General features: G+C 49.5%; 8 protein-coding genes across 8 annotated transcripts, besides 1 other annotated feature; 3 read left to right on the top strand and 5 right to left on the bottom strand.

Moving 5' to 3' along the window:
• Positions 1 to 498: 498 nt before the first annotated feature.
• Positions 499 to 545: a microsatellite.
• Positions 546 to 1,129: 584 nt separating this feature from the next.
• On the bottom strand, positions 1,130 to 3,536 carry NFIA_029030 (THO complex subunit THO1/HPR1; the record flags this gene model as incomplete). Its single annotated transcript, XM_001262368.1, has 7 exons — positions 1,130 to 1,562; positions 1,617 to 1,930; positions 2,026 to 2,175; positions 2,229 to 2,918; positions 2,974 to 3,092; positions 3,146 to 3,224; positions 3,297 to 3,536. 7 exons carry the CDS (start codon positions 3,534 to 3,536, stop codon positions 1,130 to 1,132), a joined length of 2,025 nt encoding a protein of 674 aa, XP_001262369.1.
• Positions 3,537 to 3,794: 258 nt separating this feature from the next.
• Positions 3,795 to 8,191, top strand: NFIA_029020 (RNA helicase aquarius; the record flags this gene model as incomplete). Its single annotated transcript, XM_001262367.1, has 4 exons — positions 3,795 to 4,006; positions 4,064 to 4,164; positions 4,220 to 7,699; positions 7,752 to 8,191. 4 exons carry the CDS (start codon positions 3,795 to 3,797, stop codon positions 8,189 to 8,191), a joined length of 4,233 nt encoding a protein of 1,410 aa, XP_001262368.1.
• Positions 8,192 to 8,631: 440 nt separating this feature from the next.
• On the bottom strand, positions 8,632 to 9,743 carry NFIA_029010 (PaaI family thioesterase; the record flags this gene model as incomplete). Its single annotated transcript, XM_001262366.1, has 8 exons — positions 8,632 to 8,701; positions 8,761 to 8,839; positions 9,013 to 9,063; positions 9,133 to 9,204; positions 9,264 to 9,306; positions 9,360 to 9,425; positions 9,619 to 9,659; positions 9,713 to 9,743. The coding sequence occupies 8 exons, from the start codon at positions 9,741 to 9,743 to the stop codon at positions 8,632 to 8,634; spliced, it is 453 nt and encodes a 150-aa protein (XP_001262367.1).
• A 293-nt stretch (positions 9,744 to 10,036) lies between these two features.
• Positions 10,037 to 11,596, top strand: NFIA_029000 (TFIIH/NER complex subunit TFB2; the record flags this gene model as incomplete). Its single annotated transcript, XM_001262365.1, has 3 exons — positions 10,037 to 10,160; positions 10,219 to 10,306; positions 10,402 to 11,596. 3 exons carry the CDS (start codon positions 10,037 to 10,039, stop codon positions 11,594 to 11,596), a joined length of 1,407 nt encoding a protein of 468 aa, XP_001262366.1.
• A 482-nt stretch (positions 11,597 to 12,078) lies between these two features.
• NFIA_028990 (uncharacterized protein) lies at positions 12,079 to 13,962 on the bottom strand (the record flags this gene model as incomplete). Its single annotated transcript, XM_001262364.1, has 1 exon — positions 12,079 to 13,962. One exon carries the CDS (start codon positions 13,960 to 13,962, stop codon positions 12,079 to 12,081), a length of 1,884 nt encoding a protein of 627 aa, XP_001262365.1.
• A 450-nt stretch (positions 13,963 to 14,412) lies between these two features.
• NFIA_028980 (PhzF family phenazine biosynthesis protein) lies at positions 14,413 to 15,375 on the bottom strand (the record flags this gene model as incomplete). The annotated part of the gene is made up of 1 exon (XM_001262363.1): positions 14,413 to 15,375. One exon carries the CDS (start codon positions 15,373 to 15,375, stop codon positions 14,413 to 14,415), a length of 963 nt encoding a protein of 320 aa, XP_001262364.1.
• A 589-nt stretch (positions 15,376 to 15,964) lies between these two features.
• tof1 (putative DNA repair protein (Tof1)) lies at positions 15,965 to 19,662 on the bottom strand (the record flags this gene model as incomplete). Its single annotated transcript, XM_001262362.1, has 4 exons — positions 15,965 to 17,064; positions 17,117 to 19,225; positions 19,287 to 19,524; positions 19,576 to 19,662. 4 exons carry the CDS (start codon positions 19,660 to 19,662, stop codon positions 15,965 to 15,967), a joined length of 3,534 nt encoding a protein of 1,177 aa, XP_001262363.1.
• Positions 19,663 to 20,026: 364 nt separating this feature from the next.
• NFIA_028960 (3-hydroxyacyl-CoA dehydrogenase family protein) lies at positions 20,027 to 21,128 on the top strand (the record flags this gene model as incomplete). Its single annotated transcript, XM_001262361.1, has 3 exons — positions 20,027 to 20,155; positions 20,213 to 20,312; positions 20,398 to 21,128. 3 exons carry the CDS (start codon positions 20,027 to 20,029, stop codon positions 21,126 to 21,128), a joined length of 960 nt encoding a protein of 319 aa, XP_001262362.1.
• Between the last annotated feature and the right edge of the window lie 244 nt (positions 21,129 to 21,372).

Genomic DNA, 21,372 nt, shown 5'->3' with positions numbered 1-21,372 from the left:
GGAAGAAGAGGAACAATAAACTCAAGAAAAACAATGATGCCAGCTATATCATACCCAATAACTATCATGACGCTGATTATTATTCGTTGGTTACGGACACCAAAAAGAAGAGTGGATAATGAACCTGTCAATACTGCCAATGCAGGAACTGTCTTCATCAATCAGTTATAGATTTTTTTCCTGATTAGAGTTGCTGATCCCTTAGGGAATCGGGCCCACGCCCCGTAGCTTACTCCAGAGTATTCCTCTCGGCGGCCACAGCAAATGACATCGTTGCCAAGTTGATGTAGGCCGTAGCTGGCCTTTGTGTCCACTGATTCCAGATGCGTCCACCATGCAGCTTTTGCTCCCACACCTTAAACCGCAAGGAATTCTCCGGCTGGATGGATGTGGGCCTTGTGGATGCCTGAACGCCTTCAATTTCCGGTAGCCGATGCACTGGCCCTCTTTGGCTTCCAACGTTCTAGACTAGTACTAGAGTAATCCACACTTGGAGAGAAAAGAAAGAATAAAAAAAAAAAGAAAAAAAAGAAAAAAAAAGGAAATAGTCAGGGCTTTTGCAGCCTGTCCCGAGATGCCCAAGTAGTGTCAATGCATTCGTGTTACCGTCATTTCTCCTCATACTTTTCAAATTTACCGTGTTTTTCTTTCCTCACTTGCTTCCTGTTTTGCCCCTCTCCCCCTGATAGCGTCTGCTGCAGTCTGGCAGACACAACAAACTTGAGAACGTACTCCGTAGAGAAGACATTGTTTCAGCATATCGACAGCCCAACCAGACAGCGACCCCTGACTTACGGGGCGAGTTCATCAGCACTCAAATAGGCCGTTGGCCAATGGGGCGGCTGATGGAATACTTGCTGTCTTCATCTTGAAGACCGTACCTTGCATTAGACGCCGCACCATTTCCAACCAAAGGATTGCTAGCAGCTTGGTCCATAATCTCTTGGAATCTTCTGCACTCTGTAAAGACGGTCAACGTACTCATCCAAGTTCATCAGCGCAGTGTCGATCGACGGAGTCGTAGGCAGAACAAGCCCAAAACAGTCGTCGAAATTCGGGCTCTGAAATAAGCAAGTGCATGCGTTCATCTCAGCGCCAGGATACTTGAAAGTCGCCTGTCTTTCATTCATCAGGTCGCCTGGGGGGCCACGGGAACTGCTTCTTGATTGTTATCATTCAGATCGCCCGGTGTCTGTTCAAAAACTGTCGTGGCATTCTTTTCCATTGGCTGTTCTTCTTGTCCTGACGCAGCGGTTTCGGGTTCGGCATCGCTGGACGCCTTAGCTGCGGACTCAGAAGCCTGGGAAGCCGGTTCATGAGCAGGAGGAGTGGTGCTCTCAGGAGGTTGCGGGGCTTCAAACAGAGCCTTCAAATTCTTGCCGTCATCAATTTTGTCAAAGGCCGCGAGTTTGCCTTTAGCGGAAAGACGTAGAACGCGCCAAGTTTTACTGGCTTTTGCCCGAATCGCCGTGTCCTTGTCTTCCTTCGTATGCGCAGTATCAATGTCTAATTCATCATCCATGATGCCCATCATGAACGAGTCGGCGGAGGGAACAGAATATCTTGACAGATGTCAGCCATATGGGGATCAGATCCAGGGGCAATGAGGTACAAACCTCTCCGGTTCCTTCAGCTTCTCGATGCTTGATAGTGACTCTCCCTCGGCCAGAAAGTTGAGATTCAGGGCGCCCATAGGCGAGGGACGAAGCCGCTTATTTGCGTAGGTTTTTGTCGCGTTCTCGCGAGCACCGAGATACTCTGCGACTGAGACGGCAGGCCTTTCAATGAGCGGACAGCCCTCGGCTTTCCAACGGACCCAGTTCTTATCCCTCGATAGAACTGTGTCGACCATGCGATAATAGAATTTACCACCGGTGCCTTCTTGTAGATATTCCTCAATGGCTTTCCTCATCTTGGTTGCCCACTTGGCCTGTAGCTGTTAATTTGTCTTCGAAGCGAGAGGGAAAGACGTGGGGAAGGGGTGAAGCATAATGTGGAAAGGTAGAGGGGTGTCAGGCAGCTTACATCCTCTTCATTCAATACAAAACCGTAAAGCACTGATTTGTTCGTCAAATCAGCAAGTTTTGCTTTCGCTTTCGGTGTAAGAGAAAGCATAAAATCCAGGAGAATCAATGCCTGTACAAGAACGTGTCTTCTGAAAGCAGTGTCGTTGACCTGTACTGAGCGTTAGCATGTAATGATCAGACCCAGGACCTTTAACAACGTACTTCGAGATCAAACAAGTCTCTGCTTGTCAAATACTTAGGGTTGAAACTGCTCGCAATTTCTTGGCCATCCACGCTCCGTTTCCGCTTTGTAGATTTCCGTATTTCCTCGGCTGTCTTACTGGCGCTTTGATTCTCAAGGTCTGTTCTGATATTCTTGAACGCGATCAATGTGTTTTCCAAACCAGTCATGAAGGACGAGAAGTGCTGAGAGTCAAACACTTTTGTCGGGGCAGAGAAGTACGCCTGCAGCCCCCAGAAAACAGGGTACAGAGCGTCTAAATCAACTGCCTTCTCCGTATCCTTGTCTTCAGTTTTCGAGACAAGAAGTTTGGGGACTTTTGCTTGTCCTTGTACAGGCGTCTGAGAAGCGCTGGCTGAAGGCGGTGGTTGGCCATCATGATCATATCCCTGGGCTTCAGTTGCTGTTAATGTTTCCTTTGCGTCGGACATTTCCACATCCATATCATCACTCTCCTTGGCTCCTAATTTGGTGATCTCGTCAAAGGTGGTAACATTTTCGGTGTGATATTCGCCGCGGAGATTAACAGCACTTTTATCTCCGAGCGGGAAACTCTGAAATAGAAATATGAAGACGCGGCCACAAAATACCGTGTCCTCTGCCCGGGACAGCCTCCGAAGCAGCTCATTGCAGGATCTAAGGATAATCAAGCTCTTTTGCTTGAAGTGTTTCTGGAACAGTATCAGCGGTTGTACTGCATGAGTTGTAGTAACAGGAAATATCGACCTTAGTATTCCGTTCTCGGCGGGACTCCAAATAATCAAAGACCTTGCGACAACCATCAATGGTCTGGCTATCTAGCAACTCCTCGATCAACCAGAATATCAAACCGGGCTCGCACTGTTCTATGCACGGTCAGCTAGCTGTTCGGTCACAAGACTAGACGACCGGAGCCAACCATTATCAGAAAAAATTGAGATTATGTCAAGCAAATTCCACATGCGAATGAATGAGGGCTCGTCAATTGTCGTGCTCGCCTACAGATAGCTCAATGTTAGCTTTCCATCACACTCATACCTAATAGTTAAACCTTTGAATGAGAGTCATACCAGGAGGCTGTAGAACTTTTCCCTGAACGCGAGTTCAACTGCCGCAAACCGTGTCTGCTGGCTCAGTTGTTCCACCAATCGCTCTTCTTCCCCCTGGATCGCCCATATTGACTCGCCCAAATGAGCTTCTGTTAAAGGGGGTTCTATTTGCGCATCTTTTTTGATTTGCTCTGCACGGTTCAGGAGATCATCGACCAGGTTTCTGTATACATGCATCGCATCATGCTCAGCAAGCGACATCCTCGCAGAGTCACCAAGAGCAAGCGTGACAGAAAAAGGATAAAGGATGGTTGTAAGGTTGGCGCGAGCTTCGGATGATAAATGGCGGCTCTGCGGGCGGTCTCTAGCCGCCAAGTAGTCGTCTTGGCTTAAACGCGCGCCAACAGCTTCCCTTTCCGCCCGCGACGGACCACTTGCGCAAATAAATTGAACCCGCGCCGGCAGTACTTTTGAATCAGCCCTCAACATCGAGGAATGGGCCTGCAAACACGTCAGGCTATGGCGCACGGCCTCGATTCCCGGCCAACGGTGGAGGACTTCCGTGAGGATAGCTCATGGGTCCAGCTGGCCAAAACCCACTGGCTTGGGACCTCTAAGGTCCGCAAAGTCAAACAGGATGTTATTAGAAAGGAATTATGGGAGCCCTTGGAAGCTGAGAACTTCAGCCTTCGTTCGCTCTTAACGCTGGAGAATTTGAATATCCTGGAGAAGTGCGCACCGCGACTGTGCCTGACGCTTTTACATCCCTTGAAGCTAATTGCCTATAGATATCTGTGGCCGACATATTCGGAAGATGCGTCCAATCACCATGTGCTACTAATTGCGCTGATTGTTAGCATTAAGCAGCGAGATCATTTGCCAATATGGGGTGCGTTCCTGTAGTTTCAGGCCGGTGATACCTGTGAGAAGCTAATGGACTATAGAGACCTTCTCTGACCGGCCCGATGACTTCTCCAACCTTTTCCATCGGATCCTCTCTATGGGCGTCGACAATTCTTTGTCTACCTTCTCCCGCCGATCGATATTGTCCTTCATTATCAGTGCTTTTCAATCTCTGGAGAACGTACTCATCCGAAAGGAGTGCGCACCTCTCGTTTCGATTTCCATCTGGCACAATCTCTCGAGCGAAGAAATTAGGGATCGGATCCTTGCTAAGGTACCGTCCTTAAAGAAAGCCTGGAGAGCAGCTGGGAAGCGGTACGAAGCTGGAGATGAGACGGCAAAGGCGAAGATGCGATTCGAGCGATCGTGGCTCTTTAGCATGCTTCTGGATTTCTTGCGGCGATTGAATGGGTCCGAGCAGGAATTGTCCGATAATCTACGCTATTGTGAGAGGTTTCTTGAATACCTGGTGGACTTGGAGAGTCAGCTCCCAACACGGCGCTACGTCAACACGTTATTGAAGGATCTCAACTTGCTCCCGGTTATACGGCTTTCACAGATGTACCGTTCTCCTGAAAATGCTCTCTTCCGCGACCTCTTTGAGCTTCTTAAACATTTTTCGGGATTCGCAATCGACGATTACACCGGCGAACCTCTTGACCCCCAGGCAATCTATGAGAGCCATTCCCAAGAGCTGGCACATTTGCAGCGGACCGCGATGAAGCACTTTAAGGATAAGTTGATGATCCTTGCTCTGTCAAACTACGGCTCAATTGAGCAACGCTCAGAACTGGAAGGGCAACTGAGTGCCCTAAACGATTCCGAGCTTGAAAGTCTCTGTATGCACCTGGGTTTCCGGACAGATTATCCCAAACAATCCGGGGTCATACCGACTCGACATCTCTATCTCGAGATACTTTTGTCGTTCTACGAGCGCAAGGTACCGTTTCAAGAGACCGCATCCCGACTCAGTATTGTGCCCACAGAAAAAGATCTCTATGACCCTTCATTCTTGCGAAACGAAACCTATGACGGATCTCGACCGCTTGCGATTCCGAAACTGAATCTTCAATATCTGAGCCTTGGCGACTTTCTTTGGCGGTCGTTCCTGCTGTATCGTTCCGAAGCTTTCTTCCAGGTCCGAAAGGATATGGAAGCGATTATCAAGCGGATGCAGCCTCGATCAAGCCGCGATGGTAAAACGCTGACCTTCGATGGTTTCTCTCGCATGGCCATTCCCATCTCCAAACCAGCCATAATCGAGGTTGCACCTCCTAAAGTAGGCTCGTCAGACCCAGCTTTTGTGAGAGCTGAGATTGCAATTGAAGTTGGCAGGTTAGCAGATCACATTCGGAAGGAATGGGACTCACTTCGTCCAGATGACGTCGTCTTCCTTCTAGCTGTCCAACCGGGTACTGCGAACAATTCCGTTTTCAGGGACAGCTCAACAGAGACTCCGAGTCTGATGCACCTTAGGACTGCGACAGTGGTTCAGGTTCTCGATGAACAGGGTCGCCCACTTCGTGAACCAGTTGCGGGCCACACAAATGGATATCAATCTCGACCTCGCCTCCGGAGATTGCTGCTCAATGTGGATCCGTCCGCTTTCAAGGCTGATAAGGATCGCACCTCCCAAGGAAAGCAGGACATTTATCCATTGATAAACGTGATTGCAAGACGGAAAGGGCGGGAGAACAATTTCAGGTCGATACTTGAGAACATGCAGAGACTCATTGTCTCTGATGTTACCCTTCCTTCTTGGATTCAGGATATCTTTCTAGGATACGGAGACCCTGCAGGTGCCAGGTATACAGAACTGCCCAACCGACTGAGGTCGGTTGATTTCCGAGACACTTTCTTGGACTGGCAGCACCTAGTGGAAAGTTTCCCAGGGTGCACCATTGAGCCTTCGAGTAATGAGGCGTCGAGTTTCGGGCCCCCATACGTAATTGAATACGTTGAAAATTCTTCCAAAGCGCCTTCAACAACATCATCGAAGAAGCGGCGGAGAGATCCGGTTGAAAAGGAAGGAACAAGCGCACGAGTGATCCGCGTGTCGACATACAAACAGCCAAATCCAGGTCCCTATCCTGTCGATGCTCCCAAGCTCAACGCCATTCGTTTCACCCCAGCTCAGGTTGAAGCTATCGCATCCGGCACGCAGCCCGGACTGACTGTGATTGTTGGCCCTCCTGGAACTGGTAAAACGGATGTTGCAACTCAAATCATCAATAATATTTACCATGACTTCCCGAAGGAGCGTACCCTTCTGATCGCGCACAGTAACCAGGCTCTTAATCAGTTGTTCCAGAAGATTGTGGCCCTAGACATCGATGAACGTCATCTTCTTCGACTCGGCCATGGTGAAGAGGAACTCGAAACCGAAACTAGTTACAGCAAATATGGCCGTGTCGAGTCATTTCTTGAAAACCGCAATTACTTCCTCGCTGAAGTGACACGCTTAGCGGCGTCGATTGGTGCAGAAGGCGCACACGGCAATTCGTGTGAGACGGCTGGGTATTTCAATACAGTCTACATTCAGCCAGCCTGGGCGAAATTCTTCGACCATGCTCGTGCTGAAAGTACAACCACCGAGGATATTATTGCGTCTTTTCCATTCCATGCCTATTTCTCAACTGCCCCTCAGCCTGTGTTCGATCCGGCCGCTTCGAAGGAGACAGTGCTGGATGTGGCGGAAGGCTGTCAGCGGCATATCGACAAGATTTTCTCTGAGCTAGAGGATATTCGCCCATTTGAGATTTTGAGGCAATCCCGTGACAAGGCAAACTATCTCCTTGTGAAAGAAGCGAGAATCATTGCTATGACATCTACACATGCGGCAATGCGCCGACAGGAAATCGCCGACCTTGGCTTCCATTATGACAACGTCGTGATGGAAGAGGCGGCGCAGATTACTGAGATTGAAAGTTTTATTCCATCCGCCCTACAGCACATGAAGAATGGCGAGCTCCCTCTGAAACGCGTGGTTCTTTGCGGCGATCACCTTCAGAACTCTCCGATTATTCAGAACCTTGCTTTCCGCCAGTACGCCCATTTCGAGCAGAGTCTTTTCCTACGCTTGGTAAGACTAGGTGTCCCTGTGATCAATCTTGATCAGCAGGGCCGAGCAAGACCTAGCTTGGCAGAACTCTTCCGGTGGCGTTATAAGCAGCTTGGAGATTTGCCCATTGTTCACACGGCTCAAGAATACAAGCAGGCGAATGCGGGCTTCCAGTACGACTATCAGTTCATCAACGTCCCAGATTATCAAGGGAGCGGAGAAAGGGAGCCGACCCCTCACTTCATCCAGAACCTGGGAGAAGCCGAGTACGCTGTCGCCATTTATCAGTACATGCGACTCCTAGGGTACCCGGCATCAAAGATATCCATTCTTGCTACCTACGCAGGCCAAACGGCGCTGATAAAAGACGTTCTTGCCCATCGGTGCGCTAAAAATGCACTGTTTGGCATGCCCAAGATCGTGACAACTGTGGATAAGTATCAGGGTGAACAGAACGACTGTAAGTTGAACCGTCTTGAGCGATGGATTATGCTGACCTGGGTTCTGCGCAGACGTTATTCTTTCCCTCACGCGAACTCGCACAGTGGGCTATCTCCGAGACGTTCGCCGCCTTACGGTTGCTCTTTCCCGTTCCCGTCTAGGTCTCTATATCCTCGGTCGTCGTGAGGTGTTCGAGTCATGCTATGAACTCAAGCCGGCCTTTGACCTTCTCCTACAGCGCCCTGACAAACTCATGTTGACCACGGGCGAAATGTTCCCAACCACAAGATCGCTGGACGACGAGGTTCAGGGTACGCCTATGGAGGGAGTCGAACATCTTGGGCAATATGTGTTTGAGATGACTCAGGCCAAGGTTAGGGCCATGGGTGATCAGGACATCATAGTAGACGATGCAATGCCTGACGGGGAAAACGAGCTGTTGGACGAGGATGAAGTTATGCTTGGAGCGGGTGATGAGCCCGAGGAGGACCCTTTGCATGAGCAGACTTGAATAGCTGTGCAGGATTAAATTGATGCCAACAGCTTGACATCATCATTCCTCCCAATGGTGTAGCCTGCCTGTAGGGTTGCGTTCATAGTTCTTATGTATATTCGGCACCTGATTCGATATAATAAGCCATATATTCGTGGTGCTTTTGACTTAACCAGTGTGATGTGCCTTACGCCGCTGTGTGCCTGCCCCTTCCCCGGCCCCCTAAAATAAAGTAAATTCCGAAGTGTGTTCGATAAGTTCGGGGCTATGAGAGATGTACAAGATGTTCATTCTTTCTATGTACAGTGGCATTCCTAAGTTACTTCGATCTATAGGGGCTTGTCGGATTCTCTAGATGGGAACCATATGTGTATATATGCCTCCCGAATGAGTGTCTCAGCCGTGATGTAAAAGTCCACCAACGCGAAGAGTGTAAGACGGCAAATACGACGATTTGTCTACGATTCCTTGCGTCCTTCGAGTTCCTCAACTATATTTTTGGGGTCTTTCCAGGCGAGAGCAATGTACCTGCCGGTTAAAGCAGTCAGCTATTCGAACTGTCTTATCGGTGAAGCGCGAACACGTACTTTGTATGACTTCCTCTTGCGAAGACTTCACCCTTGGAATTTATGAACTTGATGTTTGTGTATGCTAGAGTTTTCCCGACTGTCGACTTGGTTAGGCATATCGATGGACTAGAGTTCGTATGGGTCTATGATGACATAGTTTTGGGAGGACTCGTCCTCTGATCATTGGTAGGAGACTTACACTTATCGCAAGTGACTTCCTGTATGCACGTCAGTAATCTTGTAAAAAGTTTGGCTTAAAGCTTGAAAAACGAACCGCTTGGATCTTGTCTCCAACTTTGCCACCGGAACTCAGGTATGTTACTTGTGATAAAAGGTCGTATCAGGATAAATGCAATTTTGGACTTATTCGACACATCGGGTTTGGCATACCATTAAGATCTGTCGAGACGCCTGTCGCAAACAAGCCTCGAGAAGCGACGGCTAGGGAGCCGCCAAGGTCCACTGACACAAGGGTCAATGAGATGGCAAAAAGGGTGAGGGGTCTTATCGGTATACAGTACCCATACTGGCTATTGTCCCTCCATGAAGGATGCTGAGTCTATTCTGGTAGCATTGTTAATGTAGGGCAAAGAGCAAGACACAAGCGGGAGACTTACCGTGTGCTCTTTCTGGATATCAAGCTCAAAGTTGACAGTTCCGGGTCGTGCAGCAGTTACACGGAGCTGAGAGCGGTTATTAGTATATCCCGAAGCGCTTGTCCGATGCTAATAGCCAGTGGTATCGCAGGGTAACAATCGCAATGTCGATGGACTGCAGAAGGAAAATCTTACATTGTCAAGCAGGCTGTGACCTCAAGAGATATTGTCAGTGACGGTCCTGCTCGAGTGTCTATATGAGCCCTCTGTCCGTACTTACCGAGGCTCTAACCCTGAGGTAGCCCGGAAGGACTCCCAGACCTGTACAAAATGGTTACTATGGAAGCATCATTCGAATTCAAAGGATCTGATACTTACAGATCTGACAAATCGCAAGGCTGTCATATTTACTCAGTGCGAAAAGTGCAGTTGGAGACGAGGAATAGGAACTGGATAAGGAATGGTCTATGAAGCGTTACTTATCGGCGCTAAGATATGGAGAAGCTAAACAGTGAGATCATCGCCGACTGCGCTTGGTGGCCGCTATGGTCACCGGACAATATCTGCTGCAACGTCTCCAATCAGACACAGAATTCAAGACTACCCAGTTATCCTCACCCTTCATCGTTGAGGTTTCTTAGTGATAACGCTTGATGATGCTGCAGAGATAACGAATTATTTTCGGTCCTGCAGGCAAGATGGCTGCGGCACCACCGCGTCCTTTCGATTACCTGGAGAGCTTGCCTGGGACTGTCTTCAACAAGCTCTACCAGCAGCCCTCCACTGCTCTCGCCATTTTCAGGCGCATGCTGCCTGACCTGGGTACGTGTCTGCCTCGTCATCGTACAAATGAGCCCTTTTTTGGACTGATAAATCACAGCAAAATGTTTTGTGATGGCCCTTCTCTACCTCAAGGACCCACTTCCAGCAGCGGATTTGGAGGCGTGGGTCAGACCAGACAGTTTGAAGTGAGTATCACTACTTTCTCAAAGTGAACGTATCGGAAAATATAGTCGCTGACTCCCAAAAGAGAGCGAGATAATGCGCTTTCAATTTTGGGCAGGTTGCACATTATGACCAGCACTACGACGTCGGATAACGTAAAAGCATACACCGTCACCGATCCTTTTGCATCCTCTCTTCGGCAGGCTCTCACCGGCGCCGAGCAAACTCAATCGTTCGGTGTCCTGTCGCAGATATCTGACGAAGAAGCCGTCTCCATTGCGGATCTGGACGAGTATGCCAGACGGCAGTGGGAAGGAGTTCTGGGATACATGGTGGGGACAAGTGGACTAGGCATGCAACGCGACGTCAGTTTGAGCAAAGGCGTCAAGGAACTCTTGCAGGCGGGCCACCTTGTCGAGATCAGGGATCGTCGAGTGGAAATTACTCAGGACGGGTTCGCTTTCGTTCTACAGGACGTTGGCACTCAAGTATGGCATATCCTAGTTCTTTATGTTGAAAGCGCCGCGGCCATCGGTATGGACAGCGTCGAGGTGCTTTCCTTTGTGTTCTTCCTGAGCAGTTTGGAACTGGGGAAATCGTATGAGAAGAAGCAGTTGACGTCCAACCAATTGCGCACTCTGACCGACTTGGCCGACTTTGGTATCGTCTACCAAGAAACCCCGGATGCCACTCATTTCTACCCGACGCGCCTCGCAACCACCTTGACATCCGACTCCAGCACTCTGAGCAATCCTCTCGCTGGCTCCCTTTCCGGACCTACGGGCACATCCTCGAGCAAGGCCGGTTCCGGATTCATCATCATCGAAACAAATTACCGACTCTACGCATATACCTCCTCACCGCTCCAGATCTCCCTCATTGCACTTTTCACCACATTGAAATATCGCTTCCCGAATTTGATCACGGGTAAAATCACCCGCCAGTCCGTCCGTCGTGCAGTCGAGATGGGCATTACCGCCGATCAAATCATCTCTTACCTATCAACACACGCACACCCGCAAATGCGCAAGCACAATGTGTCCAGGTCTACTTCTAATCAAGCCGGAATGCCGGTGTCCGTCCTACCGCCTACCGTCGTGGATCAGATTCGTCTTTGGCAGCTCGAGAGAGATCGCGTCAAAGCGACACATGGCTTTTTATTCAGGGACTTCAACACTCTGGCCGAGTATGAGGCCCCGTGTCGATATGCCGAGGAGATCGGCGTTCTGGTCTGGAAATCTGATCGCAAGCGGATGTTCTTTGTCACTCGACATCACCAGGTTGCTGCTTTCTTGAAGAGCAGGAGGAAGTAAAGTCATTGCAGGCTGGGTACCGGCCTAGCCGGTATTTTCCACGGACTAAAATTGTTTCTATGATTCAATCTTTGACAAGCATGGTATGGCGTTGGGACGCTCTGTTCTTGACTATGGCGGATATTATAAAGGGTCTGTGGCCTCTGAGGTTGTTGACGGGCTACTCAATCGGGATTATACTAAATTCTACGCATCAGACAGGCTACTTGCAATGATTGTTAGAAAACCATGTAAATATCAAACTCCGGTGTCATCCTAAGTACAGCAATTTGCAGTCAACACTTCCAACCAATAACTCCTCCGATTAATCGCCTTTCCCAACAGATAGACATATGTCTAGTGTATCCCGACGCCTTCGTGTCCCAAACCCCCCATTTCAGCACGATGATGCGGCCCAGATACTCGTAATCCAATGAAACGCCACATGGTGAATACGCACAAACGATCTTTCATCTCCCGTACTCTTTCACAAAGCAACCTCATCACAACATCCAACGATCTCCATGAATAGCAATATACTCGTCTCTGAACTCTCTCAGACTAGCAGACGCCTCCTCCGTCACGCAGACATTCTCAAGAACCATGAAGGCACGCTTGACACGATAGTTCGCAAGGTTCGCATCGGGGTGACCCAGAGGCCGGGAGTAGCTCGACAGCATGCCAAATCCAGTGGCGATATCGGGCTCGTTGAAAGAATCTTCGTAGTGGAACGCGTTGGTGAGGGTCATGAAACGGCCAAGCCAATACTGACGAGGCTGTGCCTCGGATACCTGGAAGCCAGCAGGAGTAGTCGTGGTCAGCGTTCTCTGCTTGTTGCCTGGGATTCTGCTGGTGTGATTATCATCGCTGGGCAGTACCATTCTCTGAGTGCGATCCTTGTTTCTGGTAGTTGGCACATTTGCAGTTTGCTCGGACTGTTGGCTTGGTTTGGAAACGCTCTGCTCTTGGTCGTCATCGGATGCTAGCTGTGAAATGACCTCTTCTTCAATCTGAAGGGCCTTCAGGTTGGCGAACCCTCTGCTCATCCGCAGCTTCTTCGGCTGCATGTCGCTCGTGCTTCTTAAGGTGCGATTCGTTATCTTGTATATGAAGGCGGGCTGGTTGTCGGACAACTGACGGTGAGTGAAGGTCTGCTGCCTTGGTGGAAGAGGTTCGCTGAATCGTACTTTCTTGACATTCAGGCCAGTGGCATTGTTTGGAACAGGGATGGCGCTGCCTCTTGCATTCTTGTTTATTCCTTGCTCCTCTGGCGCCTTTCTTCCACCTTGTAAGGCAGGAGCGCATGGCTTTGCAGGAGATCTGACTTTAGCAGGAACCGGTATAGAACTGCGTGGAGAAGCCAATTGGATCAATGCAGCCTTTGAAGATGAAGAGGAACTAGTTTGTGGGATTGACGAACGAAGTTTCTTCGATGATGAGTCCAACGCAATCTCAGAGCGCTGCTCGACCATCTCGGTTTGCTTGGATTTATGTTCCAGACATTTTTGACAGACTGAAGCAGTTTCAGCAGTCGCTTGGACATTCTCGGCAGATTTGGCAAGCTCAATAGGCACAACGGGCTGGGTAGGCTGAGTAGATTGGGTAACTTGCACTGCCTGGACAGGTCTACTGATTCGGCAAACTCGCACAGGTTCGGTAGGTCGGACATATCGAACGGTTTGAGCTATTTTGACCAGCCGAGGAGGAGTAGGAATATCAAGCTCTCCATCTTCTGTTTCTTTCTTTCCAATATTTGAGATAGACTTGGTTTCATCCTTGCTCACGTTCCGTCTGAGATTGATGTAACGCCTGCTCAGTGATGACAGCACGCTCCGTTTACCTTCTTTTTGAAACGCTTCGCGAGAGTAAATACCATTGAACGGATGTTCAGTGCGGACTGGAATCTTTGAATACTTGTGTTTGGACGATGAGGTCAAAGTTGAGCCGGTGAAACTGGTGGATCTCGAAGACGTCTGACTGCTTGGTGGAGAGGAAAAAGGACTAGCTCTTGCTGTCAAACGGCGGATCGATATCTTGATCTTTCTGTAAGATTTCCCATTGCTGGCTGTTGTTTCGTTCGAATCTTCAGAGCCAAATGAGGATGACTTGGTAGGTAGGGGCATTGAGACTTGACGATGAGAATCCCATGCTTCGTGTATCTGAGAGTCGCGACCCTTTCCTCTGAGCGAGTTCAGGATTGAGCTTTCATTCTTGATAGGAATGAATGAGCCAAATGAGAGAACGCGTCCAGCTTTGCCATTGTCCTTTGGACCGCTGTCTCTCTCGCTGCCCAGTCGCTGATAAGTGTGCTTTTCACCGCGAGTCTTGCTTCGAAGGACTTGAAGGGATCCCAACAGAGAAGCCCTACGGCTTCGCTTCTCTGTCATTACCGGATTCGAAACAGGATGCAGTCAAGATTAGAAGAATGAGGATAGATAAGTTGTGCTTAGAAGACTATTTGAATAGGGTAGATAATATGTCTTGAAGATAGTAATATGTGCTGAGGAGAGAGATGTGGATGGTGAGATCGATAAAGAAAAAGAACAGGCTGAACAGTAGTATTTATCATCGTTTACCTTGAGGATGACAGTATATGGTTACCGGAGATATCCGTTTTGAGAGAGCAGATGTAGTGAATTGCCTCGAGTCTACCTGACAACCAAGTTTGATAGTAGTATGCCCTTCACGTGGGCTCATTCTCATTCACTAGCTCTCACAACCCGAAGCATCACGCAGAATACTCGAAGAACTCTTTGCAGCTCAGACAAGCCATGCATTGTCATCTCGCCATATTGCAGCCCAGGAGTGAACCCGTTCGCTCCTAATCAGGCATTGACTCATTTCGGAGGCAGTAGAATGCTTCCTTCCGATACCTTGACAGCGCCTCCCTGAAGCTCAACAGTGTCGATCTTGTTATCCTGGTTGACCACAACCTCTACCCCAATCTCACTGCGTCTGCCCATCTCCACTCCTTGCACAATGTTGTATTTATATTGACCAGGTTTTCCCTCCATCAAAGACAGATACGCCGCCAGACCGCTGGCCGCACTTCCTGTTGCTGGATCTTCTAGGTTTCCGAGAATCGCCCTGGTCCGAATAGTGTTTGCACCAGTCTGTGGGTCCTTGACATTGCGTACGTAGAAGTACGTCACACAGAGACCTGCATCCCAACCTTCATCCAGATAGCCAGAGCCCGCAGAGATAACCTCACCTCCCGAGGCCGTGGTGACGGAAGCGAGAGCCTCAATGGAGGGCAGCTCGACATGGACCTGGCTCATCCCATTGACGATAGAGAAGATGGGGAAAGTTGGCTCCATGGTACCGGTTATACCGAAAAAGCCAGACAAGAAAGGGTGCAATCGGAGCAGTTGCTGGAGCGGAAATCTGGACTGGTGCAGCCGCGTATTATGTGCGATTCTAGCAGTTACTGCAGGCGACGGCTGTCCCAACTGCAGCGATATGGGGATATCCCCCGACTTGGTGGTCAGGGTCTTGACGGCTCCCTTGTCTCCTTCGTCCGGGGAAAGATATAGAAACCAGCAGGCAGCTCCTATGGTGGGATGGCCTGCGAATGGGAGTTCGCTGTCTGGGGTGAAGATGTCGATAGTGCGTTTCTCTCCCTTATCAGCATGGACAAAGATGGTCTCTGACAAGTTGAACTCGCGCGCAATTGACTGCTTCTGCTGTTGTGTCAGAGCCGGCTTGTTTGAGTCCGGGAGGAACACCACGGCAAGTGGATTGCCGGCATATGGCTGTGACGTGAAGACGTCCAAAGTGACAAATCGGACTTGTTCAGTCATGATAGAGTGGCAAGTGGTTTGTTTGAAAGAAGTTAGATAAAAATCCAAGCTGCTGAGGGAGACTTGATTTGCGTCTTCGATGGTACAAACAGAGTTGGAGAAGCGCATTGGGATTTAAGGACTCTTACCCGCTTCGTCCATGGATCTGTGAGTCATCGCGACAACGCTCGTGTTGCGGTCTCGTAATGCTATCTCGTTCCTATCAGAAAGATAGATACCACTGGCCAAACGTCGATCATTTGATGTAAAGCTGCTTATTTGGGTTAGATGGAGCTCTAATTGTTGTCGAAATATTTACTCGTTGTAGAATACCTTAGGGCTTGGATGTGCCGCACCTTCAAGATACGGGCGGACACAATGGGAAATGAGACATGGTGCCTTGTCTATTGCTGTCGATTGTCAGACGCACTCGATGGGAAGTTTTAATATGAGCACCTCGAGCCTGGTCACTCAGTGGATGCAGAGCATCTACATATGGATGCTTTCGTGATTCGGTATATATGCGAAAATATACATTCATTCCCGTGCCCATCAAGACCCAACCCGAACACCGCATGCAATAATCATTACAACATGATAGGTATACATCTCACTCTGAATCGCTTTCGATGACAAACCCAGCCCGCATTCTTCGCCGAGGCGGTGCAGCGACAGGCGCTGCTTCATCATCATCATCTTCATCTATAGTATCAGGTGCAGGGGGCTCGGTATCGCTGTCGTCGTTCTCCGCACTGAGGACTTTGTCTCTATTACGATTCCGGCTGAAAGCTAAATCATCGTCGAAATCGAGTTCATTTTCTTCGGAGGTAACAGGTGTGTCTTCGACGTCGTTAGCACCTTGGAGAGAAGGTGAGCCTTGTCCGAGAGAGTCTGGCGACCGAGCGTCCGTACCGGTCATGACAAGATCGTCATCATCATCGAGCCCTCCGGTCCGTTGCTGGCGTCGCTGTCGCTTGCTCTGACTATCTGCGGTCGAGGCAGTGTGCTGATCGCTTTGCCGCTTGCGCCCACTGCCTTTCTTCCGCGAGTTCTCACTAGCCTCTTCGACGACCCCGTGAAGCAGAGCTTTCCTGATTCTTTCTGCCTGCTCCTTTCGTCTCTGCTCCTCAAGTCGAAAAAACTCCTGGTCTGCTTCTTCATCTGTTTGCTCATCACTGGCGTGGATATACAGATCGCTCTTTATCTTCGCTTGTCGAGCTAAAGCATTTTCCAGGCGTGCTCGACGTCGTCCCTCCAAGTCTTCTTCGTCCGGTTCTTCTTCTTCTCCAGCTTGCTTGCGTCTCTTTTTGCGTTGTTTCTTCAATTGCTCGAGAGCGCTAGCCCTTGATCGTGGGTTGGGTGGGAATAGCGGCCCGTCTGGGACGTTGTCGTCGCCCTCAGAATCGGACCCAAAATCAACGTCGGCTGTTTGGTCATCTCTGTCTCGTCTTGTATTGTTTCCTGATTTTCTCCTTATCAACTGGCTCAAGTCCCGATCAGAGCTCTCTGTGACAGGCTCAGTCAAACACTGTTCAATCATGGATCTCGTGTGCCGAAGATCTTGAGAGGTGAGTGATGAAGGAACGATCCAGGAGGCTCCAGGAACATCCTCCATGCCTAGACGTTCGAAGCGGACCAAAGTCATAAGGAGACGTAGTTTGGCGTTGGAGAACATGGCCTTCTGGCATGACTCGTTGTTGGATTTGACAGCTGTTTCATGTTAGTCACCGTACGATCAGCCAGAAGAAATCAGAAGACGTACGAATCATTGGGTTGGGAGCTTTTTGTCCTTCTGAGTGCTGTTCCTGACTTTCCCAGGCCTCTCTCTCATCGGCTGCCGAATTTAAGACATCACTGACCCATTTGACCAGGTCAGTGTGCTCATCCTTGACCATGACATGCACAACAATTTTTATTTTCTCGTCGGTTGTCTTGGCTTCTCTGGGGTCAACTTCGAGCTCAGCCGGTGGTCTTTTAGAGGCGGATATTGTCTGTTTCTCATGCCCATATTCCAGGTAGAAGACGGTCGAGTTGATCTTACTGAACAGGAGCTCTGTGATCAAAGCCGGGCGTTGATCAATCTTCTTGACCATGCGCCGAATAATCTGCCGGACCAGTTCCTCCCATTCCTTGAAGATCGGCTTGTTTGAATCCAAGGCACCCGGACCTTTGATCATGCGATAGAAGAGGTTGATGATGTCAAGCCGGAAAAGCAGAACGCTCATCTCTTGCTTGAAAGCTATCCTGTAAAAGTAACGATGGGCTCGTTTCAATTGGTCCACATTCAGTTCTTTATAGTACTTGGTAAAAGCGATAAACGTGTCAACACAGCTCTGGTTGCAGAACTTGGCGGCAAAGCGTTTGAAATCGAATTTGCGCTCCTTCGAAATTCTTTCGGCGTCCATCAAGTCTTCTTCTTCAGATGCTTGCTCCTCGTCATCGCCTTCGATATCGGCCTGTTTGGCCTGTTTGGCTTTGCGCTTTGCGCGGCGACGGGATCGGATATGCATATCCACGTTCTCTTTGGAGTAATGTTCCAGCATCTTTAAGAAAACATGAGCAAGCTCTGTGCATGCATCCAAGTACCCAAACCCTTGGTCTTTGTACCCACGAACGATGGCGATTATGCGGTCATGGGTAGTCTCTTCATAGAAAATTCGGTTCTGGATGTTATCGGCGATCTCTTGATCTTCTTCAAGCGGTGACTGGGCCATCTCTTGTACAGTCAACAGAATCTGCGTGAAACAGCGCATTTCTGCAGTGAGGTCTTCCACGTCTTTGTTGTCATAGCTGTACTGCATTGAGCGGTTCAGAAAAACAAATGTTTCCTGGTTGAGGACGCTGGCAACAAGCGCAAAACTATCGGGTTCTATCTCGTTCAAGGACTTGTCACCCAGATGCCGTTTTTCGCGTTGATGTGCTCGCCGCACACGCTCGGCTTCAAGAAACCAGGCAACGGTATAAAAGAATTGTCGTGTGTTGATATCCAGGACTCGATCAGCTTCACGTTCAATGGCTTTTCGAACGTGAGTGAAAAGCGGATTGAAGCCAGAATCCAAAAACTCTTCTACAAACATCCGTAGGTTCTTGGTCGCGGTCGAGTTGAGATTGACGGGCGTGTTAAAGTCGTTGTTTGCCGTCACCTCGGCTGCTCTTCGACGTATCTGAGGCTTGTTCCACTTCTTGCTCTGATCCATCTTGTGGAGGGTTGTCTGGCTATCTTTGAGCACATCTTGTCCCGACACCGTTGAGACCTTGGCGTCATCGCGTTTGACCCAAATCATTGTCCCAAACCTACCATGCCGAGTTGGTGCGTTCTTTGCATATTCCCGCCGCAGAGAGGACTCCTTCTGTAAAAGTTCACCAAGCTCGTCTGTGCGCTTTGCCTTTCGTTGGGCGTCGTTCATGAAGAGTTTCTCCACGTTGACTCCCTTGACAATGTGGAATAATATTTCGAGGAGGACCACATCTTGAAGGCTGAAATCTTCTCCCACATTGGAGCACATGGTTAGGAGAAGAGCGAAAGCATCTTGATTCTGAAAAGCATTGATGGTCGCCGATCTTGACGTTTCCTCTTCATCCCCTTCCGCCGCAAGGCGCGCATTCGGCGAAATCACCGCGATATTTCGAAGGAAGTAGAGCATGAGCTTCAGGATGCCTTCATCCCGAGTCGTTCGTTCGGATCGAGGGACTGCCATGCTGGGGAGGCCGATTCGGATGATGGTTCGGAGTATGCTGTCGCTACCATGACTGAGAATACCACGTTTATAGAGAACCTGGGCTTGTTGCAAATAGGGCGTGTGTCGATGATGGTTGACTGTCATTTTACTGGGCACCTCCAATGGCCATGTCAGAGGCACCAACAATTCCACTGTCCTTTGTCAGATCCACGGATCATCGAGCTCCTTTCCGTACGCATTCAGCCCACTTACGGCACGCCAATGCAATCCTCGACATGTGTTTGCTCTTTTGACCACTTGTCGACCAGAGGGTCAAGATCGGCAACAGGTCGCCGTTGACGAGATTCGCTTCCCCCAGACATCGTGCAACATCCATGCGATTGTTCTTTTCATCGTACAATTTCAACCAACGCTTGATATCTCGTAGACAGGCCAGTGCATCGTCACCCAAGACGTAGCGGTCCGCGCTCTCGCCATTGAACCCTCCGAGCTGTAGATATTAGCACAACTTTTTGTGAAGGAGCGTATCGAGTCTACTTACTGCAGTAACAAGGCTGTAAACATGAGCGCGGACATCAGGGTCTACGACCTGCACACTCTCGCTCAACGGCGCACCTTCTTCATCCATAGTCGTCGGTTCAATTCCGATCGTCCGCCGACGCCGTGGTCTAGCGAACTGATAGCATCACCATAGACATTGATAGAGATGAAAAGCCCACCTTCCATTCGCGCCCGTCGCAGTAGCCAATGATAACGCGTTATCTCACGCGTCTCGCGTTTATTAGACTGACCAGCCTCGGCTTATCGGAGAAGATATTTACCCGACGGCCGAAGATAGCCGATGACGTCGGATCACATGAATCGGCTGTATATGGGGAAGACAAGCCAATGTCCGATAGATCCCCGGCCGTCTTCGTTTCTACTCTTCTTTCGTTGTCTGCGTTCAATTTCGTTTTTCGTTCTCTAGGAGGCAATTACCATCGTCTCCCGCCATGTTCTCAGCTTCTGTCAGGGGTGTGGCCCGCGTAGGCTCATCAATTACCTCTCGTACCTTTAGCACTTCCACCGCCGCCTATGCTGCCGAGGTTAAGTCCCTGGGTGTGATTGGGGCTGGTCAAATGGTGAGCATGCTTCTATACTGTAACTTTTCGTCAGGTCAAATGCTAAGTGATCTGCAGGGTCTGGGTATTGCTCTTGTTGCTGCTTCAAAGGCCCAGGTTCCTGTTACCCTGATCGATAATACCCAGGCGTCTTTGGACAAGGGTCTCACATTTGCCGGTATGCTGGATACCGTCCAATTGTCCTCTACACTTCTGTGACCTTCTTGGATATTCCAATTAACAATCAACCTGTTCCACCTCAGACAAGCTCCTTCAGAAAGATGTTTCCAAGGAGCGCCTTACTCGGGAAGCTGCCGACGCCGTTCGTGCGCGCATCACTCCCAGTCTGAACATGGACGACCTCTCGTCCGTGGACTTTGTGATCGAGGCCGTTCCCGAGATCCCCGACCTCAAGACCTCCATCTTCTCGAAGCTCGCTCAAATTGCACCCAAGCATGCCATCCTCGCAACCAACACCTCGTCTATCCCGATAACTAAGATCGCTGCCGCCACCACAACAGATCCGACAGATCTACAGGCCCCTTCCCGTGTGATCTCCACCCATTTCATGAACCCCGTACCGGTTCAAAAGGGTGTTGAGATCATTGCTGGTCTGCAGACGTCCAAGGAGACCATGGACACCGCAATTGCCTTTGTGCAGCGCATGGGCAAGGTTGCAGCCGTTTCCGCTGATTCGCCTGGTTTCCTCGCTAACCGTATCCTCATGCCATACATCAATGAGGCTATCATCTGCCTGGAGACTGGAGTTGGTGCCCGCGAGGACATTGACAGCATCATGAAGAATGGAACAAACGTTCCCATGGGACCTTTGACCCTGGCTGACTTTATTGGTCTCGATACCTGCCTGGCTATTATGAATGTATTGCATCAGGAAACTGGAGACAGCAAGTATAGACCGTCTGGACTGCTCAAGAGGATGGTTGATGCTGGTTGGTTGGGTAAGAAGAGCGGAAAGGGCTTTTACGACTACTAACCTGGTGACTTGCTGCGATGTTTGAAGTAACATGTAACGTGATATCCCTTACTGTATGCTACCACATGGCTATATATACCATATCTACCGAAGGACGGAATATCCAGCATTGAAATCTCAAAATTTGGAACAGTTATTTGCATTTGCTTCATTGTAAATGGTCGTCGAAAGTCATCGTCAGCATGGGAATCTAGCAAAATAATGGTTCATAGTACAACAAAGCATATCGCTTCAAAATTGATAT

This window comes from Aspergillus fischeri, genomic scaffold (genome assembly GCF_000149645.3).
Source record: "Aspergillus fischeri NRRL 181 1099437636261 genomic scaffold, whole genome shotgun sequence".
Classification (NCBI taxonomy): domain Eukaryota; kingdom Fungi; phylum Ascomycota; class Eurotiomycetes; order Eurotiales; family Aspergillaceae; genus Aspergillus; species Aspergillus fischeri.
Note: the sequence above shows the minus strand (reverse complement) of the source record. Positions and strands in the feature narration are given on the sequence as shown.